The sequence below is a fragment of the Vicugna pacos genome, chromosome 8, assembly GCF_048564905.1.
Source record: "Vicugna pacos chromosome 8, VicPac4, whole genome shotgun sequence".
Taxonomy (NCBI): domain Eukaryota; kingdom Metazoa; phylum Chordata; class Mammalia; order Artiodactyla; family Camelidae; genus Vicugna; species Vicugna pacos.
Window position 1 is genome coordinate 18,694,150 of NC_132994.1, and position 25,750 is coordinate 18,719,899.

General features: G+C 42.0%; 1 protein-coding gene and 1 long non-coding RNA gene across 2 annotated transcripts; one reads left to right on the top strand and one right to left on the bottom strand.

Annotated features, from left to right (window-relative positions):
- Positions 1-856: 856 nt before the first annotated feature.
- GABRR1 (gamma-aminobutyric acid type A receptor subunit rho1) lies at positions 857-19,178 on the bottom strand. Its single transcript, XM_072965602.1, has 8 exons — positions 19,077-19,178; positions 17,603-17,670; positions 15,604-15,827; positions 10,191-10,273; positions 7,798-7,938; positions 5,512-5,664; positions 3,045-3,241; positions 857-1,987 (listed from the first exon to the last, which is right to left on the bottom strand). The coding sequence occupies exons 1-8, from the start codon at positions 19,093-19,095 to the stop codon at positions 1,694-1,696; spliced, it is 1,179 nt and encodes a 392-aa protein (XP_072821703.1). The 5' UTR covers positions 19,096-19,178; the 3' UTR covers positions 857-1,693.
- On the top strand, positions 19,096-24,445 carry LOC140697655 (uncharacterized). The gene is made up of 3 exons (XR_012074831.1): positions 19,096-19,153; positions 21,237-21,505; positions 22,694-24,445. It is a non-coding gene; the product is annotated as an uncharacterized lncRNA (long non-coding RNA).
- The last annotated feature ends 1,305 nt before the right edge of the window (positions 24,446-25,750 follow it).

Genomic DNA, 25,750 nt, shown 5'->3' on the forward strand with positions numbered 1-25,750 from the left:
CCTGCCGACACCATGACCTCAGACTTCCAGCTTCCAGAACTGAGAGAAAATAAATTTCTGTTGTTTAAGCCAGTCTCTGGTACTTTGCTCTGGCAGCCTGAGCAGACTGATGCAGCATCCTCTATGCTGGTTCAAATGATGGACATTCCCTAACAAGGTAGACGAAAGTTCAGATTACGTGTTCTGGCCCTGGTCATGAGGAGGAAGCAAGTGGTAGAAATGTTTGTGAAGAGTTTGAGATTGTTTCCTAAAATAAGCATGAAAAAGGTAATGTTTTTAAAATATTTTTTAAACTTGATATTCAGCTATTTCATCTATAGTCCTTTAAAGTTTACCCAAAAAACCTTTTTTTTTTTTTTGAGGGAAGTGGTGAGCTTTTATTGGGGAAAATGGAGATTGCCTTGATGTTAGGATTTCTGCAAATTTGGGGAATTTTTTCAGATTAGAATAAAATATCGCCCTAACGTGAAGAAATATCATGATATTATTTATCGGTGATCAAATTAACTTTAGAATAAAAATGACATTATTATGTACAGAAGTCACTCTAGTTAAGTGAGTTTCAAACAAATGCTGTTTGGATAAGTTTAGTAGGAACTGATCCTGTAGATATGTAGTATGAATACCTTTTCTTTTTTTTAATAATACATCAAATTAGACCCCTCTGTGTTAACTCATGTCCTGATACCAGGTTTTCTGGTTCATAGAAATGCTGGTATTCACTGAGTATAATGGAGATGTACAGAGATTGTTCCCATTTCTTTTTCTTTTTGGTATACTTTTGTTTTTTATTTAGAAGCCATGCGAGTATTTGTCAGCCTAACAAGTTACAGGTAGTCCCAAATTATGCATTTTCTTGAAATGTTTGTGCAGAAAAAAATCAATCTATTCCCAAGTTCCTCAGTGAAGATATCACATCACTGAGAAAAGACCTCACTTTGAAGTAGAACTTGTTCCAAGGTGATCTATGAAGCAGTGATTATGAAACAGGGAACATTTACACACAGGTTTTCTAGGCTGGTTACCATATGGCAAAACTGACAAAATGCACGTGTATACCCTCTTCTTCAAAGTTTCCCTACCAGGGAAACTCCGACCCAAATCAGAAGCCATTGCACCAATCTAAAGAGCTTTTCTAGTGAAAAGGTGAAACCTCAGAAAGCACAAGATGTAAATAAAAGTAGGAATATTATTGTTGCCTTGTATTGAAATCAACATGAGGAGATGCATACAAAATAGGTTAAGAGGCTAAAAGCTGAAGCATGAATTTTGGTCTAAGCAAGGATTTTGGTGCATGTATGTTTCATGTAAATGAACTTTAGGTGCTTTCCAGTTCCACCTGGTCCAGAGACAACAATGATACTCACGCAAAGCATGTGGTTCATGTGAATAAGCATCTAGGAGCTAAAAGAGGTCTAACTACAGCGTGCCCACACCATGGGCAGTATGCTCTCTAGGGGATCTCAGTAACAACTGTCAGCTGCTACTTGTGTCTATACCTGCAGCACCACGTATAATGCTGTGTAGACAAAAGATGGTCAAATAAGTGCAAATTAAACCAGTAAGTGTCTTGTCTTGTCAGTGTAGTTTTGGAAAGCTGGAGAAAGGTGGATACTGGGAACTCAAATTAATTTTCATCATTCAGGTATTTCTATAGTACAGAAGAATGTGAATTTCATAGAATTAAAGGCATTTATGAGAAAATGGACCAGTATATTAAATTGAATAAAATGTATGCAGCTGGGAAGATGATTCTGGAGTATTTTTCAATGGCGTGGGTGTCAATCCTCATGCTCACATAGCTGCTCCTCTGGCTTTTCCTCTGGGGAGAGCTCCTCTCCGAGGCCAGCGTCAGCTGCACCATCATCCTGTCAGGTTTGTCTCCGTTCTCAGGTGTGTAGCTGCCCAGGTCATTCACCTCCACGTCGCTGTAGCTGCCATCCAGCAGGACAGCGCGCGCCTGGGGTAGCCCGCAGGTGCAGGGGAGCTGCGGACACAGCAAACGCACAGTCGGATGCGAGCTCAGCGTCATCTCCCAGAAGCCCTCCCAAGAAGCTGCCTAGTGGAGGGCATCGTCTTTTTCTAGTCTCTTTTATGGAGCTGGGGAAACAATGGTGGTGGCACTGTAGACATTCTAAAACAGCAGGTACCCATTTCTGTCTATACATCAACTATTAGGAAACATCACAGCATATCAGAGACCCACAAGAAGGTTCATGATCAGATAATCCCCACGTTCTCTGTGAAATCATAATCTGATATGAGCCCTGATAAAAAATGTTTACAGTTATGACGTGTGTGTGTTTTTATGTGTGTGTGAGAGAGAAAGAGAGATGGGGTGGGAATGTGAAAGGTGTGGCAATGCGGGGACAGTTAAGTCCTACATAGCTAGAGTTTTCTGGGGGAGATAACCATCGAACTGCAGACGGGAGAATGAAAGGGAAACCAGGTGGGAGGGAAGATGATCTGGGAAGTGATGGATATGTATGAGGTCACATGTGAAAGAAAATTTTCCAGAATGAAAAGATGTGCATTCCGGGAAGTGTGTGTGTGTGTATGAATGTTTTATATATACATAAGAATGTTTATTGCAGCATTTATTATAGCGGCAAAAAATGGAAACAATAGGGGAATAAATCATGTAACATCCAAGCTGTGAATTATTATGCAACTATTACAAAGAATGTCTTGGAAAGACAAATGCCTGAAGCTTCTTTTATGATGCCTCTATGTTCATAGATAATTTGTTCCACCACGTTGACTTGCCATTTATTATTATCACTCAACTACCAACACCACCAAGGTTAAAGGGACCATGCCTTAGTTAACTTGGCTTAGCAGCTCCTGATATATGGTAAGTGCTAAATAAATGTTTGAATAAATGAATGAATGAAAGAAGTAGCCCAGAGTAAATTTCACACTGTTTTAACATATAATTCTGTTTGCTATCCACGCCAACTCGTTAAGTAGGTGGCGGAGCGGGTGTTATTTTCCCATTTTACAGAGGTCTGACCCGCCCAAGGTCCAGCCCAAGGTAGAGTCACCTTCTCCTGCGGTTTCCGCTCCTTCCGCTCCTGCACGGTGGTCAGGTAGTTGACGGCTGCGTACTCCAGCACCGAGAGGAACACGAACACGAAGCTGACCCAGAGGTAGATGTCCACCGCCTTGATGTAGGAGACGCGGGGCATGGAGGCGTTCACGCCGGTGATGATGGTGGACATGGTCAGCACCGTGGTGATCCCTGCAGGCAGAGTGAGTAAGAAGCACTGGTTTGTCTTTCACCAAACCCACTGAATGGCTTCGTGCCGCCATACTTTTTTCTTTTTCTTTTAATTAAAAAAATTTTTTGTACAATTTATTTTTATTTATTTATTTTGGGGGGAGGTAATAAGGTTTATTTATTTATTTATTCATTTATTTTTAGAGGAAGTACTGAGGATTGAACTCAGGACTTCATGCATGTTTAACATGCGCTCTACCACTGAGCCATGCCCTTCCCACTACGTGCCTCTGTTCTTTGTCCCTCCTTCTCCTCCGACCTAGAATGTCTCCATCCCTGCCCCTCTATCTAGCAAACACCTGCTGACCTTTCCAGTTTTAGCTTTTATGACGCTTCTCCTGCTCCTCCACTCCCCATGCTCACCCTCTCCCCCCTTCCTATCTCTGCATCTTCACCACAGCACCTGCATCACTTTATTCTTCGGCAGAGAGCCCCTGACATGTTGGCAGTAAGACATTTCTTTCCATCCGATTGTTTAAAATAAAGATTGCATATGTATGTAGGCATAGGTATGTCTATTTCTTGTAACTCCTCCAAAAAGGGGAAAAAGTGCCTGAATTTTATTTTAACCTTTGTGTCTTTGTGGATGGTGCAGAATCTTTTAGTCCTGGTCGTGTATGATGGACAGTCAGGGCACATCCTGCAGCCACTCCAACCCTGGACCTGCCTGTCCACTCAGCACTGTCCACTTGAGGACAAACAGGTCAGCTTCACCAAGAATAATGTTAACCTCATTTATGGAGATAGATTTTTTTTTAATTATAGAATGTTTGCTACAGAACAACCATTAAAGGACAAGGCATTTGTCAGTGGAAATTTCCCTGAGATTTCAAATTAAGCTTAGAACATTTGCTTGGCAAACACCAAATCACAGGGGATTGGGGTCATCTTAAAGGCCAGCTCCAATCCAGTTTAACTAAAACCTGGAAGGTCACCCTCTCCCTTGTAGCCCCTGAACCATCAGTGAAATGATGGTGTGTGGGCCTGAGTGGGTGCAATATTTAAAGCAGGGGAAAGAGGTGATGGCAAATAGCTATTAAGGGAAGGCTTGTAGAGGAATTCTTAGAGGGAATATGTATAAGAATTATTGGGAAAGGTTGTTCAAAATGCAAGTTCCTGGTCCTCTCTCAGAGATTCTGATTCTATACATGTAAATGGGACTTAGGATTCTCCTTTTTTTTTTAAATTATTGATGACCTCGTTTAATTCTTACAGCAGGGTATGATAAATATCATTATTATTTTACAGATTAGAAAATTGAGGCTCAGGGAGATTAAGAAATTATCTAAGCCATTTAGTAAATTGGTGATGGATGTACCTTTAATCTCTTCACTATATAAGCCTATATCAGTAGTTCTCAACAGTGGGGATCCAGGATTCTTCATTTGACATAATTTCCCCCAGAGATTCTGTCGCAAAGATCCCTTGGGTGACCTTTTAAGAAACCCTGTTATAGAATGGGACTTCCTTACGCAGGTGGGCACAGAAAGCACCACAGACCAGGACCACCCACGCTAGAACTCAGCTCTAACAAGACCAAAGGTGAACTGTTTGCGTGGGCATCTGTGGGAACCTGGAAACGACTTTGCTACATAGATTCTTTTTAAAAAATTGAATTATAGTCAATTGACAATGTTGTGTTAATTCCTGGTATACAGCATAGTGATTCATTTATATATGTATTCCTTTTCATACTCTTTTTCATTATAGGCTATTACGAAGTACTGAATATAGTTCCCTATGCTGTACAGTATAAGACTTTGCTGTTTGTTTTATATGTAGTAGTTAGTATCTGCAAATCCCAAACTCCCAATTTATCCCTCCCCACCTTTTTTCCCCACTAGTAACCATAAGTCTGTTTTCTATGCCTGTGAGTCTGTCTGTGTTTTGGAAATAAGTTCATTTGTGTACTTTTTAAATTTTTTTTCTTAGATTCCATATGTAAGTGATATCATATGGTATTTTTTTTTCCTTTCTGGCTTACTTCACTTAGTATGACGATCTCCAGGTCTATCCATGTTGCTGCAAGTGACATTATTTTATTCATTTTTATGGCTGAGTGGTCATAGATTCATAACAGTGATATTTTGCCTGTGAATGAATAACTTGATGTTTTTCCAATTTATAATGCCAGCAGGGATTTAGGACCAATTTGGAATGAATGGTTTTATCTGGAAGGAATTACTTGAATTTTCCAGATGTCTGGAATGTGCACTTGAGTTGCTTCTTACCTAAAGGGACTCTGGCGGGCACAGCTCTGCGGTCAATCCAGAAGGACACCCAGGACAGCATGACCATCAGGGTGGCAGGGAAGTAGGTTTGGAGCAAGAAGAAGAAGATGTGGCGACGTAACGTGAAGTTAATGTACAGACGGTTGTACCAGCCTGGGGGGCACAGGAAGGGGAGAGAACACACATCATAGCCACTCAGCTCCTTCATAAAACACACTTTATTCAGGGAATCATAAATGCCTCAGGCATGTCCCTGGAACCTTACCATTCCTCTATTAAGTGGAAGTGAGAAAAACCATGGAAGAGAGTGATGCCGTGATAACCCACGCTACATGGATGCGCCCATCTCAAGACTCATCGGCCCCTGTCCTGTACATAACGGGAGTCCCTTGAGAAGGCCGTTTAAGACTCTCATTACTCAGACTGCGACACAGGGCCCAGAAGCATCGCCATGACTTGGTTGCTTGTTAGAAATGCAGACTCTTGGGCCCCACCCCAGATCTCCTGAATCAGAACTTCCTTTTAACACTCCTCCCCACATGGTTCACATACAGATTAAAGCTTGAGATGCATGGATTTAACAACTCCCTTTGGAGTTCTTTACGGGGGAGAGTGTGTGTGAAGTTAAAATACCAAGCTAAGCACAACACTGCATTTAGGAGCAGAGGGAACCATCACAGGTTTATGATCAGCGCTTTAGCTGCACCTTGGTGTTCTTTGTAAGGAAAAAGTATGCACGGGGGAGTTGAAAGGAAAGGGACAATGATGGAAGGAAAAGGAAAAGGCAGGATAAGCTTCCACGACGAAGGCTGAAAGTAAAAGGTGGACTTGGCAACAGGAACTGGAACACTTGGTATGCAGGACAGTTACAGTGCAAAAGTCGTAACTGTTCCAGAAAGTGATTGCAGAGGAGCTACACACTGAATGTGTGTCTTCCCCAAATTCACATGTCAAAACCTAATCCTCTGTGTGATGGTATTTGGAGGTGGGGCCTTTGGGAGGTGATTGCATCGTGAATGGGATTGACACCCTTAGAAAACAGGTCCCAGAGGTCTCCCTCACCCCTTCCCCAATGTGTGAGTCTATGAACTAGGAAGCAGGCAGACACTGAATCTGCAGTACCTGGATCTCAGACTTCCCAGCCTCTAGAACTGTAAGAAATAAACTTCTATTGTTTAGAAGCCAGCCAGTCTATGGCATTTCATTACGGCAGCCTGAATGGCCTCAGACAAGAAGGAATGTCAAAATGCTAAGGGTCAAAGGAATGAGATTCCCCGAAGAATGAAGACTCATGGGTGATGTATGCAGAAGATAGGAGGTGCAGGATCACCATAGGCTGGTAGTGAACGGTGCTCTTTGTCACAGATCAGAGAGACTGAAAGGTGGCACTTTCCTCTGTCATCAACTGTGTGATGTTTTAGCAATAGCAAGTGCATCAAGGTTACAGCAAAATAGTGAGGAGGGTTTAGCTCAGTGGTAGAGCACGTGCCTAGTACCCATGAGGTTCAATCCCTGGTACCTCCATTAAAATAAATAAACATAATTACCTCCCCCAAAACAAAAATTTTTTAAATTAAGAAAAAAAAAAGATTAGAGCAAAATCATCCTGAGAGGTGATGAGTCAGGAAAGAAATAAGGTTTGGAGTGAAGCTCAGCTGTTAACCTCAGCTGCCAGGAGGAAGAACAGAGCACATGCCCTTAGGTGTCAGGGGGTGGCAGGCCTGCCCATATCCTTGGTTCAAAAAGCAACAGTGCTACCCACGGGGAATGACCAGCAGTGCCTGCACCGCGACTCACAAGGGGATCATCAGAGAACCTGTGCAAGCGGTATGGTGGGAGGGGACTGGTTAAGAGAGGAGCACCCAGCAGGGCCGGCTGAAGCCCAGAGAAGGTGAACGGAAAACAACAGACCTGAAATTGGACTGTTTCCTGCCTGTAGAAGAGGGGACTCTGGGAGTCATATCAGGAGTGAGATGCCCGCTGCTAAACTAGCGATGTGACTGTCTCAAACAGACCTCCCCACAGAGCTTAGGTGGGAGCCCAGGAAGAACCCAGTAACAGGAATCCAGTACTGGAACCCACTAACATTTCCTAGGTTATCACTTCTGATGCTTTGGTGGTATCAAAAACCACCTCCACCCAATGCTCACCACCCTCTAGACCTTGTGTAAGAGTCCCGTCTTGAGTTTGAAACCTCAAGCAGCACAGGCTCTGCTCACGTGACAACCAAGGCACATGCCTCCTGAAACAGAAGATGACTCGCGCCTCCCTCGCCTTTGCCCCCACCTGTGCTGCTGTAGAAGGCCAGTTTGGTCGTGGTGTGGAACTCCTGGATGAGGAACTGGGAGAGGGAGATCCGCTCGTCCGTCTTCAAGGAGTCATTGCCTTTCTTCCAGTACAGCATGAGGTCGTCTTCCGTGTAGGCATCTGGAGGGACAAGAGAGCCTCAGACACCAGGAAAGGCAAGCCTGTCTGTGAGGCTGTGTGGAAGCCCCACCACCCGTCTCCCACACAAACTACGGAGGCTGCAGTAAGAGCGAGTGAATAAACACAGCACAGGATAAACACAACAAAACGAGGTCCAGAAAGACAAATCTGGTTCTCCTCGGTCTTCCAGAAATCATCAGGGCAAAGCTCTCTGAATGTTCATAATTGTTGCAAAACTGTTCAAACCACTCCTCCCCCTTAATTCAGCCTTAAACCTGATGGAATTATTTTTGTAGATCAGAAACTACAATTTGCTCTTTTTAAAGAAAATTTTGCAGGTTAAATGGCGGCCAGCCACATTTTATGTGGTTCAGTGTTCTAAAGCACGGGCAATTCAGCCCTTTCCTCTCTTGCATCGTTGATGGCAAATACCTTTAAACAGTCTCAGGTAGCAAGAGCTACATTCTAGCAAGAAAAGACCCATAAAGAGACACAGAACAAGCCCATTCTCTGCAGGCCTTGAGTTGCTCCTGCCCAGGGTAAAATCAAAGCAGTTCCCCCCCACCCCCGCCCGAGGATCACTCCCTCTGGCCCGACATTTCCCCAGGCCTAAAGTATGACTGGCAGCCCAGTCTGTTCTTTCCCAGGCTCCCTGAGGCTCTTTTTTATTCTTCTTTTATTCTCTCTGTAGCCCTGAATCTGTGTGATGGCCAATTTCATGGGTCCACTTGGCTAGGCTAGAGTAAGTACCCCATCAGTTTCAACCCAACAATGATCCAGGTGTTGCTGGGCAGATGCTCTGGAGATGGGACATCTACAGCCAGTTCACACATGAAGTGAAGGAGATGATCCAGGGCCACTTGGGTGAGTCTGACCCAATCAGTTGAAAGGCCTTAAGAGCAGACCTGAGGTTTCCCCAAGGAAGAAGAAATTCTACCTGCAGATGGATGGCAGGGTCAGCTCCTCCCCGAGGGTCTCCAGCCTGCCCTTTCCCAAAGCCTGCCCTGCGGACGCTGACCAACCCCCATGTTCTCATAAGCCAATTCCCTGCACTAACTCTCTCCTGTGTATCTCCTATGGTTCTGCTTCTCTGGCGGAGCCTTGACTGACACAGCCTGGAAGAAGCCACACGGGGATGGGGCTGCCTGGGTGTCATAAGGAAAGCAAGGTTCTAGAGCCAACGAGCTTAGTCCTTGGCTCTGTTAGCCCCTCCTTTGTATAATAGAGATAACAGTAACCTTCCCACAGGGAGCTTGGGAGGATTAAATGACAGGGCAGGCATAAAGCCACGGGGCAGTAGGCAGTCACTCCCTTGGTCCTGGATTTTATTCTCCCTGGTCCCACACTGAGTGCCCCTGCTGTGTGTGGGGTCCACATCCCTGAGCTCCTTGGACCTAGATGAGTAGAGTCAGGGGACTCCAATCCACTATCACAGCCTGGGCAGGCTTAACAAGGTGCCCTGTGCCAACAAGAGTCCAACCAGGACTTTGGTAAGGCCGGGACTTGTGTGCTGGTTCGGGATTCCCCACCCACAGGAGCGGGACTCTGCAAGGAGTGCAGAATGTGCCCATTGGAGGCAACATTTTGGCAGAAATTGGAGAACAGGACAGGTACATAGAGAGCTAGCGAAGCCAGTGGCTAGTCCTGGACACAGCCTCAGCCTTGCTCTTCCAGGGGCCCGGTTTATAACTTTCCAGGACTTCCCTCTGTGTGTGTGTGGGCGCGTGTATGTTTCCCGAGGTCCCCTGGTTGTACCTGAGTGTCTCAACCACCACCTGCACTCACCATGGCAGTTCCCTGGGGCAGCTGCTGTCAAACTTGTTTCTGCCACGGAATTCTTTCTTCAGTGGAAAGCTTATTTAGAAGAGTGATAAAAAGCAGATCCAAAAGGAGCACTGTGGGGGACTGCGTGTATGAGTGTGGGGCTGGAGGTCTTGGAAGGAGACCCACGTTTGCTGAGCCCTCCACACCTCCTCCGCCAGCACTTGCCCTGGGGACTGGGCAACCTCCAGGTTCCACAGAACCGAGTTTACAACCATTGTCATAGGCATTAAAAGGGTCAATTATGGGAACAGAAGGTTTTAGTTCTGTTTCCAATTTTAAAACTTACCTGAGACTTAGCTTTTATCTAAAAAGTCACTAAAAGGCAAAGTCATGAATTAGGAACACAGACTGCTCCTGCTCCAGAGAGTCAGAGGCGTTTAGAATTACTTAAGAGCTGTGTGCAGATGTCTGAGCACAAGCCTACTCACAGCTCTCAATTTCCAGCGAGCACGTTTGTGTGTCCAGGGGAAATCGGCTGAAGTCCATGTTGCACATTGCAGTCACTGTAACCCTAGACACAAAAGGACAAAATCAAAGTTTTCAGATGCTGTGAAATACAAGTGCAAGATGATAAAACAAACAGAAGAGGCTTCTGCCTCCTTCCAATATGACTGCCTCCTTCCAATATAACTGCCTCCTTCTTATAACTCATGAGCAGTATGTCAGGATGCAGATAACCAAGCAGCTTACGAGTGATACCACACTAGAGTACTCTTGAGTGTTCATGGTTAACCCCAGGGTCAGTGTGGGGCAAACATGTCTCTGATAACTCCTGTCACATGCAAGCAATTTTAGAGAAACAATGGTCTCAATCGCTACAACAATGTGAAGTAACTCGCTTGATCAATTGTCTTCAAAGAAATCATAGGAACAGGTATTACTCTCCTGTTTTAGAGTCATTCAAGTTCTTCTGTTCTTTTATTGATTTTATTGCTACTCAATACTTGTGTACAATGTCTTAGAAATAATATTAATGAAGCACTTATGTCAGTTGCCAAATGTGGCACTTTTTCGTTTACAATGTTGATATTTTCACACTGATAATAGCATCTATTAGTGGACACAGGCGTTTTTTAGTGGACAACTCTATGGAGATCATAGGAATGGAAAACCACTGAAAGATATTACTGTCTCAATATGCAAGCTTTGGTTGGCATCTGATAGTTTTGTTTCAGAGTTTACACGGGAAAACAGGCTTCTGCATCAAGGAATAAGCAACTACAGACCCTTAGTCATAGAAGATTTCCCACCCAGTGTGGAATCCCACAGCAGGATATGACTAGTAAACATACTATTTTTCCTTCAGTCACAGAAAATGGCTAAATATAAGTTGTGGAAATTATCTGGATAATTCATGGCCAAAATAGAAAACAAAAATCACTTTTAATTTAAATGGAAATTTCGAGGAAAAAAGCTTTCTTGAAACTACATTATCCAAATGTTCACCTTGTTTTCCTCATTGCACTTGAGTGTTGGAATGGTTGTGTTCTGGGAGGGATTTTGTATCATTAGTAGCTGGGTCGTCTTACCTCTCCTGGAAAAACGGATACACAGGGTGAGGGGAGGAGGCTGCTCAGTCTGTCCCCTGACTCTGACACCTAGTAGATGGGCTTGCATCTCTATGGGCACATCACCTGCATAACCACACTGATAGCATCGCCAGCAAGAAAGAAACTAGGAACTCAGCTTGGGGACCCTTAGGGCAAACTTTGGGGACATGAAATATCAAATGCAGGCAGTTCTTGCTGTAAACAAAGGATTAAATACCTCTTCTCTCTGTATCAGTTGGTACAGGAACAGATGTTTTTAGAATCACAGACATCATCAGACTGGTTCTTGGCACCCTGACTTGATGCTTTTCCACTTGCAACCCACGCATTGAACAAAGCACAGTGTGTGATGTAATCTAACCCATGTTTATTTTTGTTTTCTCCAACTCCCTTTAAATTGTTTCACTGGGAGGATCTTCCCATGTCTTGGATGGAAACTTGGTAGGTCCTGCGATTTTCCTGCAGTCAAAACCCTCAGAAGTAGCAAGACATACCTCAGTTCAGAAATTAAAAGAATTTTGGTCTGAGACAGTCAACACTTCAAACTTCATTCACATTGAGACTTCTACTCTCCCTCCCCAGCTAAGGCACAGAGGTGGCATTTGAATGGCCAGTTTCTGCCCATCTCTGGTCACCTCCTGTGCGGGTGCCAGTGAGGGGGAGGGAGGGAGGGTAGGATCGTTCTCTGGCGAGGTATCTTCAGTCTGTCTGGGTCTGCTACGTGGCCAAAGCTGAGACTTTATTTCCTGGTCCTTCATCCCCACAGCTGGGCACCTCCATCCTCCAGCAGCACTTTTCACCCCAGCTCTTGGCTCACTCACTTAACGATTCCCAAAACCCTGGGAGTGCAGACTGACCCCACCACCACCAAAACTCCTCCTGGCTCTACCCTTTGGTGGTTAGACAGCCCTTCTCTTGCCCTCTAACCGCCGTGTCCTCCAACTGGTGGCACACATGCTTTAAGCTCTCCAAGTGGTTCCGGGGCTCGTCCACTCACAGCGTGCCCACAGCTCTCTCCCAACAAAAATCTCTTCCTCCTACAATCACTGACTCTCATATTTTGAAGTTGACTGGGAGTTCAAGAGCATTGGAATTGGTTTTTCAGTCTACCCACAGTGATGGAGCATTTTACTTGTTATCGTCTCTTGGAGCCTAGGAAACTTCGATTTCACCATCCTATTACCTGCCGCTCCCTGCCTCTCCCCCTATGCATGCTGCCCCTACCTCTATCTGCATCTAATCATTTGGTTCCTGTAGGTCTCCTCCACTAAGCTGCCGTCACACTGAGGCAGTGACTTTATATTATTCGTCTGTATGTCCTCAGAGCTTAAGACAGGGCCTGGCAGAGCTTTCATCTGCACAACTCTGGGGGCCGCGCATAATACAAATGCATTCTGTTGAGTGAATCAATGAGGTGAAGAATGGCATATTCCTATGTGACTTAGGAGTTAAGCTGCTGTCGACATAGTCGATGGTATCCAGCTACTCCATGTTTTCCCCACACTAATTCTTACAGTGATAGTCTTCAGTAACTTAGCCCTCTTTCTCTCTCTCTTAAACAGACCTATGACTTGATTTGCAATGAAAAATGAAATCATACGTTTTGGGGGTTGAGGTAGAGCACAGTGGTAGAGTGCTTGCCTAGTGTGCATGAGGTCCTGGGTTCAACCCCAGTACCTCCATTAAAATAAATAAATAAATAAATCTAATTACCTCTCCCCAAAACAAAAACAAATCATATGTTTTTAGGCACAAGGAGGCTCACTGACGACTTTGATTCTGAACAGAGATTTTCCAATTCCTTGTCTCCTCTGTTCTGCCTCTGGGGTCACATTCAATGGTGCACTGGACCAGACTCTCACCAGCTCATGAGAGCTGATTGCTAGAATTTCAGAAATTCACAAGTCAGTTGTTAAACATAGTCATTATTAAAATTACATTTTATAAACTTAAAATTAAGTTTACATTTAAAATAAAAGTAACAAATCCTCAGAACTCATCACTTCCTAATTATTTACTGTTCTTTCCTTTTATCTATACTCCTGAAGTTACTTCCATCTATTTTATTTACATGGGGAAATGCTAGATAAAGGTGTGCTGCCACACATCCTTCCCAGCTCTGCATCCAGTGACATCAGGTTGGTAGCTTGAAATCAGCCATGATGGGAGTATTTACACTACGGAAATCAGCAAATGCTACGAAGGGCTAGATTTACTGTTTTGTTGATTGTCTAGACTTAAGGAAGCAGATTCAACCTAAAAGTGTGTTATGTCTATCACCAGTACACATAAATAGTTCCAAAAATTTGAGGAAATACTCCTTCAATATTTGAAAGAATATTATCCAATCCAGCAAATAAATTGCTACATCTTTGACAAATGCTTGAAATTCCTCTATGGTTCTTCATTATTTCACTTTGTCTTGTTGACATAAATGAAAACATCAACCAATATTTACTAGACCTACACTCATTTGTCAATCATGTAAGCAAGCAAATGCTTGCAAACATTTACTCCACGTCTGCTTTTGTAGAACTATTGTTGGTGATAAAACTATAAAAAAAAATGGTGGATTATATGTCAGTTATATCTTAATGAACCTGGAAAAAAATAATAGTGGGATTTTACAAGAAATAGTAAATCATGTGGAAGTTGTAAGTGTATGGAATTCATAATAAAAAGTATTGTATAATTTATTTCCTTTGTAAATCATATACCACACATCCTTTGTATCAGTGATATTCATAATAAATTTATATACACATATATATGCATATTTTTCCTCCAGACAACCAGTTCTCAAACATTTACTAGCACACCCATGGTCACGTGCCTTATGGGCTAGTCCTCATCCCTGCTGGTGACGTCAGATTGTGTTATTCTGTTGGTGGTTTTTGAGCTTAAGATGCCTTGGCAGCTGCCTCAGATGTAAGAACTCCTGGTAGAACCAATCCAGCATGGCTTGGGGAAGGGACTGCATACCCTTGACCCCGCTGAGTACTTCTGTGGGAGGAGGCATTTCAGGCCATGCAGAGGAAAATGCCAAAACCCCACTCTGAGTCTGGTACCTACTTGCTCAGATTCCAAGCCAGCATGAACAATGAGGGATTATTATAAATACCCCTTTGGGGGACGGAGGTAGAAATCCAGCTTCAGCATTGCCATCTCTGACTCGAAAGATACACAGCAACTGTGCAGATGCTCCCTACTTAGACATCGGTATGTGGACTCAGCTCTATCAAAACAAAGTCTGTAACACTGAAATGCACCATCAGCACAGCACGGAAGGAGTAAATCACAGCCAGTAGCTGAGTTCCTTCTCTGTGAAGGCCTGCAGCTCATCTCCACACACCGTCCCCAGGGGAGGTGGGCACCACCAGTTTCTAAAGTGGGTGTAAAAATGGGCATGCAGGGACTGCCACACTGCGGTGCCTATGTTTAAGGAGGCCTTCTCCAGGTCAGTGCTTAATGAGCAATTAAACATGTCTAAGGCTACTGTACAGCTCAGGGACTATGGCCAATATTTTATAATAAGTGTAAATGGAGTATAGTCTATAAAAATATTGAATCACTATGCTGTACACCTGAAACTAATACAATACTGTAAATCAACTATAATAAAAATAAATAAACATTTCTATGGCATCTGAGCTCGTGAGAAAAGATTTTTAGTATTTTTTATTGAAGTATTTGTTTTTAGTGTTTTTCTTATTGAAATACTTATTCTTCATATTTTCAAAGTGATGCTCAAAATACCATTTAAAATCATCAAGTGGCTGGGGTCCCCATAATTTCTCAAGGAGGATACTATGGCGAGAAGGGACAGAAAACATGCCTGAGTTGGCCACCAAAGGTAAACCAAAAAAAATTTTTTAACCAAATTTCCAAAATGGGAATCAGAGAGGTTGAAGGAGGTAGGTTTTTGAGAAGAATACATTATCTACTTCCTGACTCCTACTAGAGAAATAAAACTTTCATTAAACCTCTAAAATTGAACAATAACGTACAGGGGGAGGCATACATCATAAGCATCAGCATGAGAAATTTCCCCAAATGTATTTTCAAGACCGAATAATTCCTTAAATTTTTTACTCTTGTGGAAAGTTGGTTTTACTGGATGTTGCAAAGGCAGCAGCGCCTGGAAAGTTAGAAGCTCGCTGTTCAAAGCCAAAAAGCAAAACTTCAATGGGAACGTCAAGTGATGTCCTTGATTCACAAACGCTATGCCTTTCCTCCCAGGCTGCAGGGGTAAGAAGGGAAAGCAGCACAGAAAGCGGCCAGGAAGGCGTACCTGAGGCTGTAGAGCACTTTCCCGTCGGGCTGGACGCGCAGCATCACGTTGTCCGTGGTGGTGTCGTGGATGAAGGAGCGCTTGGAGTGCACGAAAAACATGTCGGGGACCCAGATCTTCTTCACCAGTCGGCCGTCGAACGTCATGCTGAGGTTGTTGGTGCTGGGGAAGGACAACCTCTCGTCTTTCCAGTAGTGCCGCAGATACAGGGTCATGGTGAAGTCCTGGGGGTGGAGGGCAGAGAGGGGGACCCCGCCCACTGAACCGACGGGGGCCAGCAGGGCGTCCTATACCTGCATCACTTGGCTGGGGAGTGAAGCTGAGCCGCAGGAGACGCTTCTGGCCCCTGGCGTTCACTGGGGCAGGAGCGCAAGGGCACTGCACGGAGGACTCAGCAAGAAGGCCCGGCCCTGAGCCCCGCCCGCCACCTGGCACTGGCTTCCGCCCACTGCGGATGCTTTGGTCTGCCGGCACTGGAACCCTTCGTGGTGCTCCCAACCCACATACAGGGCCAGCTGGAGGTGCCAGAGAGTTAATGTCTCTGGAAGCCGCCCTCAGCCAGGGAGTGGGGCTGGGGGAGGGGAGGATGGATATGTAGCCCAGCTCCCTGGCCCGTCAGTTGGGATAACCCAGAGGTGAATTCCTTGCTGATTCCCGGAGTACCCCAGTGGGACCGAGGTCCCCATAGATCTGTTAGAGCAGGCAAATGGCTGGCTGTGAGCAGAGAAAGGGGGCCAGGCCAAATGGCAGGAAACCATACATCTTGCGAACAATGGGGAGTCTTTGGGCAGACAGAGAAAAGTAGGAAGCTCTGGACCGATAAGAAATCATACATTTTGTGGTGACAAGTGTCCTGGAGGCAGAAAAAGAAAGGTGGAAAAAGGCAGGAATCTCTGGCCTCTGGATGTAACCTTTTGCTCATTATGCCCTCATTAGAATAAAATTAGCCTTGTAGATTAGAAATACCCATCATGCACCGATGCCATGACACTTTTGATCAAGATTAAATAAGGGCGGGGTAGGGGTGTAAAGCTCAATAGTAGAGTATGTGCTTAGCATGCACAAGGTCCTGGGTTCCATCCCCAGTACCTCCATTAAGGAAAAATTAAGGGGGAACAAAAGACTAAATAAGGACAAAAATCTCCCCTCCCCTTGGGAAGGTGGGAAGGTGGAGCTGGGATGAAAGTCAGGGAATACAACCCCCGAACCCTTCCCTCTCCAATGAATATTCCACCCACTCATTTTCACACCCTATGTAACCTTAGCTTACCAAAGAAACTCAGCACAGCGGCTCACCTGAGTCTGTCCACTTTCCCTTGAGAACATCCCATCACTTAATAAACCTTCACTTTCTTTTCTTGACCTCCACATCTCATCTCTGAAATCTTTCTGCCAGGAGACAAGAATCTACTCTCCGGTAACAGATCGGTTTAATTGCTCAGCCCTTTTGCCTCCTTCCCTTCCCCAGCTCACCTCCGCACTCTCTTCTTATGTTTCCTGGGATCACCTCCCAATAAACTGTGCTAGAATGCTTTCCTCAGGTCTGTTTCTCAAGACATCCGAACTAAGATAAGGCCCTAAGAAGTCCTATAAGTCAAGGAATGATAGAATATTCTAATTTTTAATCTAAACCCTCTAAAAAGGTAGGGGGAGTAAACTTTTGCTTTTTCTGCATTTTCACAGCCAGATACAGAATCCACAATAAGTAGCATTGGACTGCGATGTTTGAGAGTCTTTGCCCAGAAATCACTTCCTGGTGGTGAGAGCCTGGATACTGGAGTGGGGAAAATTACATCTGTCATCTGACTCTGTTTCATACCAATTAGATAGCTTTTTGGCAAATGTCTTAACGTCCCTGAGCCATCTGTAAAATGAGTGTGGGAACTCCCACCGCTCAGGGAGTTGGGAGACCCGAGGAACTCTGTTGTGTGGAGCTCCTGGCCCAGCACAGCCCCCGTGTGAAACCCCTGTCCACCACCCCAGTCAGAGAAGCACTTACCATGTCGACCTCTGAGATGCTGTCCAAGCTCTCCACCTGCACGTCCACACCAACAGGAATGGCCGGGCCTGGGGACAGGGCATGGCAAGAGCATTTATCCTTTTTACTTGAACTTTGACTATGAACGAGCTAGGCATAAAGACCATTTCCCCTGGAACCTCGGTGTCTTGCCAGATTTGAAGGTTTTATGTCCCACATGCCAAGCTAAAGTCAAACCAGAGATAAAAGGGTGGGATCATGAGCTGGTTCCCTGGAATATTCCAGCTTAGTTTAAAAAATTATTATTTTTTGCGGGGGGTGGTTTCTGAATCATCCAGGTGATTCTGAAACAATGAAGTTAATATAAAGCATTCATCTCTGGTCATCTGAAGGTATGATGAAGACCTAGGTCAAAGCTGGGTCCCACCTAAGGAATTACTCCTTAACAGGGGGTCACACATTTTTTTTTTATATTTACCTCCAGATTTTGCACCTTCTTTCATCTAAGAAGCCAGTGTCTCTGGCCATGAGGACATTGCTTGGTAAATCAGCACCAGGAGCCAAAGTCATATTCGAAACATTGCCAAGCCCACAGATTTGCATCTTTGCTACATGATGGAGTAGCTTCCACAGGGAATGTGATACACTAATTTTAGATTGTGATACAGTATAAAAAAATACTAGATTTTGGTGGGGAGTGCATTTCTAGGCTATGAAAACTTAATATTCATAAACAGAAAGAAAGTATTATAAGGGAAGTAGATTGCTGCCCCCTTTCTTCGCTGCTTTCAGGCACATAGGACAGGCATGGAACACACTCGGATCATCACGGAGTGAAAAGGTGGTTTGAGAGCTTTTGCCCGGCAGTAAATTATGGACTGCATAGAGACTCCCTTCTAGAAGCTGCTTACTCTTTGGGCAAAGGTGACTGGAAGAAATAAAAGGCATGAGAATGATTTTTGAAATAAATATATTTTTCTCCAGGGGGAAAAACAAATCCCATAAGGATGAAAACCCTATTTGACACTAAGAAAGCTGAAATCTGGCAGCCGCAGGCTGAGCTTCAAAGGGCTTTGGCATCCCTCGGCACAAAATCGTTATTTTCTCCAACTATTTTCATTTAATTAAACCCAGCAGACCATGCTCTGATATGGACCCAGTGTTCTGTCTGCTAGCTCCCAGATGAGAACACTTTTAGTCCAAGATTGTTATTTTAGAGCATTGGCAGTGGCCCAAGGACAGCTCGGCTGGCCTGGCCTTGTCACTAACCAGCAGGCGCCTCCTGAGAAGGCATTAAGCAGAGCCCAGGGAAGGGCCGGCCAGGGCGGGTGCTCAGACAATACTGTGAGCTCCGTGCCTTGTCCACCGAGCACAACCCAGGCAGACCTGATCAGGGAAAAGAAATGCCGGGTGGTCCCTTGGTTTGATTTCTGCCCACGGACTGACAGTTGGACCTATAGAATGCAGATGAGCCCCAGGAGCGCAGGTCTCATACCTCCAAAGCCAGGCCTCATGCTGAAATCGTGGTCATCTATCCTCAGAAGCTGCTCTGATTTTGTCAATGGCAATTTGGTAATATCAGGGCTTCGTTTAAGAATTGGGCTGTGGAGTAGGGGAGAAAACAGGTTGGTCACACGTCCTCATTAAGCCAGACAGAAGCCATTTGTATTCACACTTGATCTTGACAGGTTTGATAGGATGTATTATTTCTTCTTTTGAGCTGTTGGATATCCTCTCTTCCTTTCTCCAGCTTTCTGGATAAATGAACTGACCCAGAAGGGCCAAAACAAGGGTTTAGAAGCATGACTGAGGAGCTTTAAAACACCAACGTCCAGTCCCCTCCTCAGAGATGCTGATTTGGGCGGTCTGTGAATGGGGCTTGGCCGTGGGTATTTTTAAAACTTCCCAGATGATTTTAATGTATAACCAAGGCTGAGAACATCTGGTCCCAGGCTTAATAAGAAGTCCAAACTTCCCCAGAGCTCCTTAGCCAAGTTGGGCGGGTCTGAGCTGGAGGGGAGCGGCCGTGGGTGTGGGCTGAGCCTGGCTCCCTTGGTCTCTGCTGGCCCAGCCTGTGGAGGAAGGATGGCTTTGCCCTGGGGTCAAGGCCAACCATCCTGGCTCCCTGGGAGGCAGCTTCTGCTTCTGAAGTATGTCTAGGGCCATTTTAGTTTATTTTCACTTTTTCTAAGTAGGTAATACATTTGCAGGTGTGAAAGGGTCAGAGTTATGGCCATGGTCTGTGGAGCCTTGAAACCTGGGTCTGACTCTTCGGCTTTGTTTTGTGACTTTTGAGAAGACATTTAAATTATTTAGATACATTCTGTTTACAAAACTAGGATAGAAGTACCATCTATTATTTTTAAGTGGTAGCTTCTTTTTATTTATTTATTTGGCAGGGGGTGGGGTAATTAGGCTTGTTTATTTAATGGAGGTACTGGGGATTGAACCCAGAACCTCATGCATGCTAAGCACGCACTTTACCACTGAGCTATACCCTCTGCCCCCGCATCTATTGTTATTGGGGATAAATGAATTAAAAATGTAGGTAAAATATTTAGCAGCATATAATATATACCCAAGAAAATGCAGAGTATCTTTGAACTTCCTCTAATCTCATTTTTATAGGGGAGGAATTCAACGATGGAAAATTTTGGTAGCTTTGGAGCTTATCTAAAAATCCTTGGAATTTTGGAACCCAGCACCTTCTGGGTTAATTAGTGGAATTTTCCAGCTAACCAAATATTACTAGATTTCATTTTGTTCACTCCTCCCTACCCCTGCCCCCAAATTATATTGGTTCAGTTTTCTCTGAAACCAGTAGTAATTCAACTTTGGATAATTGAGGTTCCTCTAGAGCATGAAATGCCCTTTGCTGAGCAGTGCCTAGTGGGCAGGTACAGTTTAAATAGGAGACTAGCTTGATACCTGTATAGACACCACATAACTCACTGAAGGAAATTTAGATCTCTGATTATTGTTTTCTTGTTATTTGCCTCATTTTATCTTAGAAGGAGTTTTCCCCGAAATACGTGTATGTGCACGTCTGTGCCTACGTGTATGTAATTTTTTGAGTTTTGATTCGTTGGGTTTAGTTAATAGTTTCTTTCCATTTTTTCCTCTTACCTCTACAAAAAAAAACCTTTCTGTCTATCTTATCTTTAAATAATTCAAATGCGTTGTAAATGAAACAAGGCTATTTTACAGTTTTAATAGCTATGTGACAATAAGTGATTTGATTTTAGCTCTTTTATATGGACTCATTGTAAAGGCAGTGTCTGAGATTTAATTTATGAAAAGATTATGGTTAAAAACATATGGTTTTTATGGTTTTAAGCCATGTAATTCTTTCAAATGTGTCAAATTAATGGACTATATATACATAGTTTTTTTCCCCTAAAAATGAATTAAGTAAGCATTTAATAGGATCTCTGGTAAAACGAATTTCTACATGCGTGGTGAAGAAACATTATCAAGCAGAGATTTTGTTCTACATGTCCAAATGTATATTCTGAAAACAGTGAGGATTTTTTTTTAACAATTCAGAAATACCTAAGTGTGTCCATAGACTCAAAATTATTAAAATAATTTGGTTTTAGGTGATTATTGATTGATAGCTTTATTTCTTATGGTATTTTTTTTTGTCTTTCTATAGGGCTGAAAGACACACAGAAGTCTTCATGGATATAGTTGATACATTTAATCATTTAATTCCTACTGAACACTTAGATGATGCCCTATTTCTAGGATCCAACCTGGAGAATGAAGTCTGTGAGGATTTTAGTACAAGTCAAAATGTCTTAGAGGACTCGCTGAAGAACATGCTCAGCAATAAGGATCGTATGCTAGGATCTGCAAGTAACCACCTCTGTTTGCCTGTTTTGGATAGCAGTGATCCCAATTTCCAGATGCCTTGTTCAACAGGTAATTCTTACTTTTTTTTAGTCTGCAATTTAAAATAAAAAGAATTTTTAGCAGGCTTTTTGTTTGTTTGTTTTTTTGGACGAGGGTAGTGACTTTAGGGTTCTTTCCTTTGACCTTAGAGCTCCTTTCCTAGGCATCAGAATTAGAATTTAAACTGAATTTTCTTCCAAGGAATGTGGAATTATCTTCGAGAATATTATGGATATAAATGGGGTAGCCCTATAATTTATCATCCAAAGTGGGTTAGTTTTTGAGAATTACAGGGGCTCTTGTCACTAATTACATGATAACAACAGGTATGAATTGGGGAACCCCCCCCCAGCAAATAGGGATTTGCCTCACAAACTGGGACATGATGTCATCTCATCCTAGGCTTGTTGGAGTCAAGGAGAATGGCTGAATTGACTTTTCTCAGTGCCCCTCCCACCCCTTCAAATTTAACAGATTGTGTGCTGCCATTTCAGATCTTTTTAGTATTTTGTACCTGTGTTGTCCAGCGTAGAAACCATATAACTGTTAATCACCTGAAATGAGCCTGGTCCTAATTGAGATGTGCAGTAAAATGCACACTTGATTTTAAAGATTCAGTATGGAAAAAAATGTAAAATAGTTCACCAAGTTTATTAAATGTAGATTACATGTTGAGGCAGTATTTTGGATATTTTTAGTTAAATAAAATATTTTATTAAAGTTAATTTCACCGGTTTTCTTTTTACCTGTTTTTAAGTGGCTACTTGAAATTTTAAAATTACATATATGGTTTACACTATATTTCCATTGGACAGCGCTGGTCTAGGACCTGCAGTTGAAGTAACTAAAAGATAGTAACATTTAGAGGATAGTAACTTGCTCTGTGTAGGGCCAATTTAATTCTTCATGAGAAATTACTTCAGAGATACATTCATATGTAGGAAAAATATGTAGATTTTCCTTTATAAAGCAAAGAAAATATTACAGTAAACTTTGGGGCAGTTAGCTATTGTGTAAGCTGAAATTAGACAAAGGAAAATCAGCTCCACATGGAGCAGTGAGGCTTTCCATGTTCCCTAGAGTAGTTCAGGCTTACGTTGGTGATGGTCTGCTTTTCAGTGACTAGACTTCTGCACTGCAGTTTTTCAGTATTTTTCATTTCATTTGAATATTTTCTACCTAGTATTTTGATATAATAATATGTCAAATTTGGATTAGGTGGCCTGCTGTTCATCCATCAATCTGTCAGATTACTCTGCCTGAAGATCTCAGCACTTTGGCTTTTAGGAATCTTCTCATTTTAACAGCTTTTTAATACTGAAGTCTTGAATTGCTTACTAATAATGGTGTATCTCTGAATTATATACAGTGTGTTGTGTTATCACATGGGTTACATTGTTTTTGTTGTATTCTTAAATGTTTTAAAGTTTTTAAAATTTTGTTTTATGTATGCATTGTTCCTGTGTCAGTACAATATATAATTATTGTGAAGCACTTAGGACACTGGTTATATGCAGTTTCACAGTTTAGTCTAAATTCAGGAACACCATTTGTTGACTACTGTGTGCTTGTTACTGGAAATAACCCTCAAGGATGTTATGTGGGGCCTTGAATTGCCAAATGTATCATCCTCTTAGACTTTCTTACTTATAGCATTCCAGCCCCTTAGTAATATTAGTATTCTTACTTGCTGTCTTTTGTTTTTTGTTTTTAATTGATTTCTATTGATAGGAAAAGTTTTTTTTTCTTAATATGAAAAGTCTCTTCAGATTTGGTGAACATTTCTTCTGCTAATAGGAGACTTACAACATCTATATTGAAGTACTTAAATATTTTTGAGGTATAATTAATACTTGCTTATGATTTCATTATTTTGTAAACTTTAACATTGTAAGAACTTAAAAGTAGAAATATTTTTAAAGTTTTCCTGTTTTAAGTTTGTTTGCTGCAATTATTTATCTTGATTCTAAAGCAGAACTGTTTGTATTAATGTATGTGACATGTATATATATTCATATATATATATACACACACATCACATACATACATATTTTTAAGAGATGTAAATGAATATGTAAGGGACTTAAAGTTATAAAGCTCCTTATAGGATTGTTTATAGATTTTATCCTGCCACCTGGCGAAGGATTTATCTTGATTGTTTCAGAGTTCCTTTTGCCCTTTGGGATATTTGGTTTAGTAAAAGGCCTATGTATTTTTTAATAAGAGCAAAATGGAAAACATTAAAGTTAAAAAATTGTTTTGAAGTGATTTTAGATTTAAGAGAGAGTTGCACAGAAGAAATTTTATTGTAAACTATTTAGTGAAAACCCTGTATGGACAACTTTTGTAACTTTCAGCTATTAACAAACTGCTTCAACTTTTTGGAAAAATATAAAAACAATCAGATGTTTGTACCTGACTCTGTAGGTTTTTATTGGTTGTCTTAACTGAAGCTTAGCAGGGAAATGACCCTTTTAGTATTCCTCAGGCCGCTGAATGCCATAGATTATGGTTATTTTGGAACCTTGGTTTTAACAATGTGAAAGGTAGCAAACAAAATAACTGTTGTCTTGTTCTTGCTGAACGAGGTTAGTTTGTAGTTGTTAAAGACCAGTTTTTTTGTTAACATAGTTGAATGCCTTGACAGAAATCATGGAGGAGCATTAACAACTATAAAAATAGGAAAGAACATGGAAGATCACTTTTAGTGCTCTGTCAGAGGCACAGAAGTTAGGGTGCTAATTGTTTCATTTTCAGAGATAACCAGTAGATTTCTGCTCCTCTTTTTGAGTGCTTTGAACTCCTTAAAGTATTTCTTTATGTAAGTGCAGTGTTTCCATATGGTTTTTAGATTTGTCCAGTAATATTTTCGTTAAATGTTTGGGAAATGTTTAATCTTAACAAACCAATTATTGGTATTCTTAAAAAAAAATCCTGTCATCCTTAAAATAAAAATGTTTTCCCAAGTAATAGATTCAAGATACTGATTATATTGTTTATATTATACCATGTGAGGAATGTATTCAGAGTCTTTGAAAAGTTATTTCAATAGCTGGCATTGTCAATGTCAAAGAAATGTTAATTTTATCTCTTACTTTGTGGACAACTGTGTGCCCCTTTTACATAGACAGCTATGATTCATAAGTGTGAAACAAATCTTGTATTTATGAACCATTTCTTTGCATGGTATATTGAAAAGAGGTTTTCAGTGGCTGTAATTTGATTTGTTTCCTTAATACTAGGCAGACAGACACACTGTAAATATGGGTATTCAGAGCAGCCTTTCATTCAGCTAGCACTTGGACCTAGTGCATCCTTCAGTGGGACCAAGACATCCTTTCCAGGCTACATCGTGGCTTACAAAATCCTCATTCACTAAATTAAACAAAAAATCCTTCCTGCAGCATGGTTTTTGAAGGTTAAACACATAAAAAGTCATAGAATTCAGTATTTTACATATTTTGCAAGAGTTGGTTCATATTGTGTACTTCAGTCTTTTTCAAGTGTAGAGAAGAATTCCTGCTGGCATGCATATGTGACATCATATGCATGCATGCATAATATATAACATCATGTAGCACTGGGTTTAATGAGAATTTTAGCTTGTGCTGCTTTCCTTTTGAGCAAAGTATTGTTAATACATATTAAGACTGGTTTTGCAAGCTTCTCAGCAATAGTGGTATTGGGTCCTTTTTATAGCACACAGATTTCTTTCAGTCATAGCTCTGTAGTTTGGGACTCAGTCATTATTAGAGGCAGAAGTCATCTGTGTGATATTGAAAAAACTATACTGTACATGCTCTGAAAAGATGTTTGATGTCCTTTTGCATCACTGAGATTTGTTTAAAAGGTATTTACAAGTTTTTATGGCTTCATTTTTCTCTTAGACATTTCTGATCAGGACTTTGAATTTAGCATTAACTGTTCCAATAAAATGTAGTTGTCAGATATTAATTACTGTTTTTCTTATTTGTACTTTATTTGTGGGGACAGCAAACTCTTTGTGCAAATTTATTACACCTGTGGATCAAACTACACATACACATTTATTACAAATTTGCACTAGGGTCTTTTTTCCCACTATTTTTATTATTCTGAGTCTTTTTTTTTTTAACTTCTGTGCTTCAGTGAACCTCTTGCACCATTAAACTTATTTTTGAGTTGCATTTGACCAAGAAAACACAAATTTAGTACATATAAAGTAGTCATGCAAATGAGATGAAAATATATTGGTTAAGACAAAAGTGTATACTTTTTTTAGTGGGGGGTGGTAGT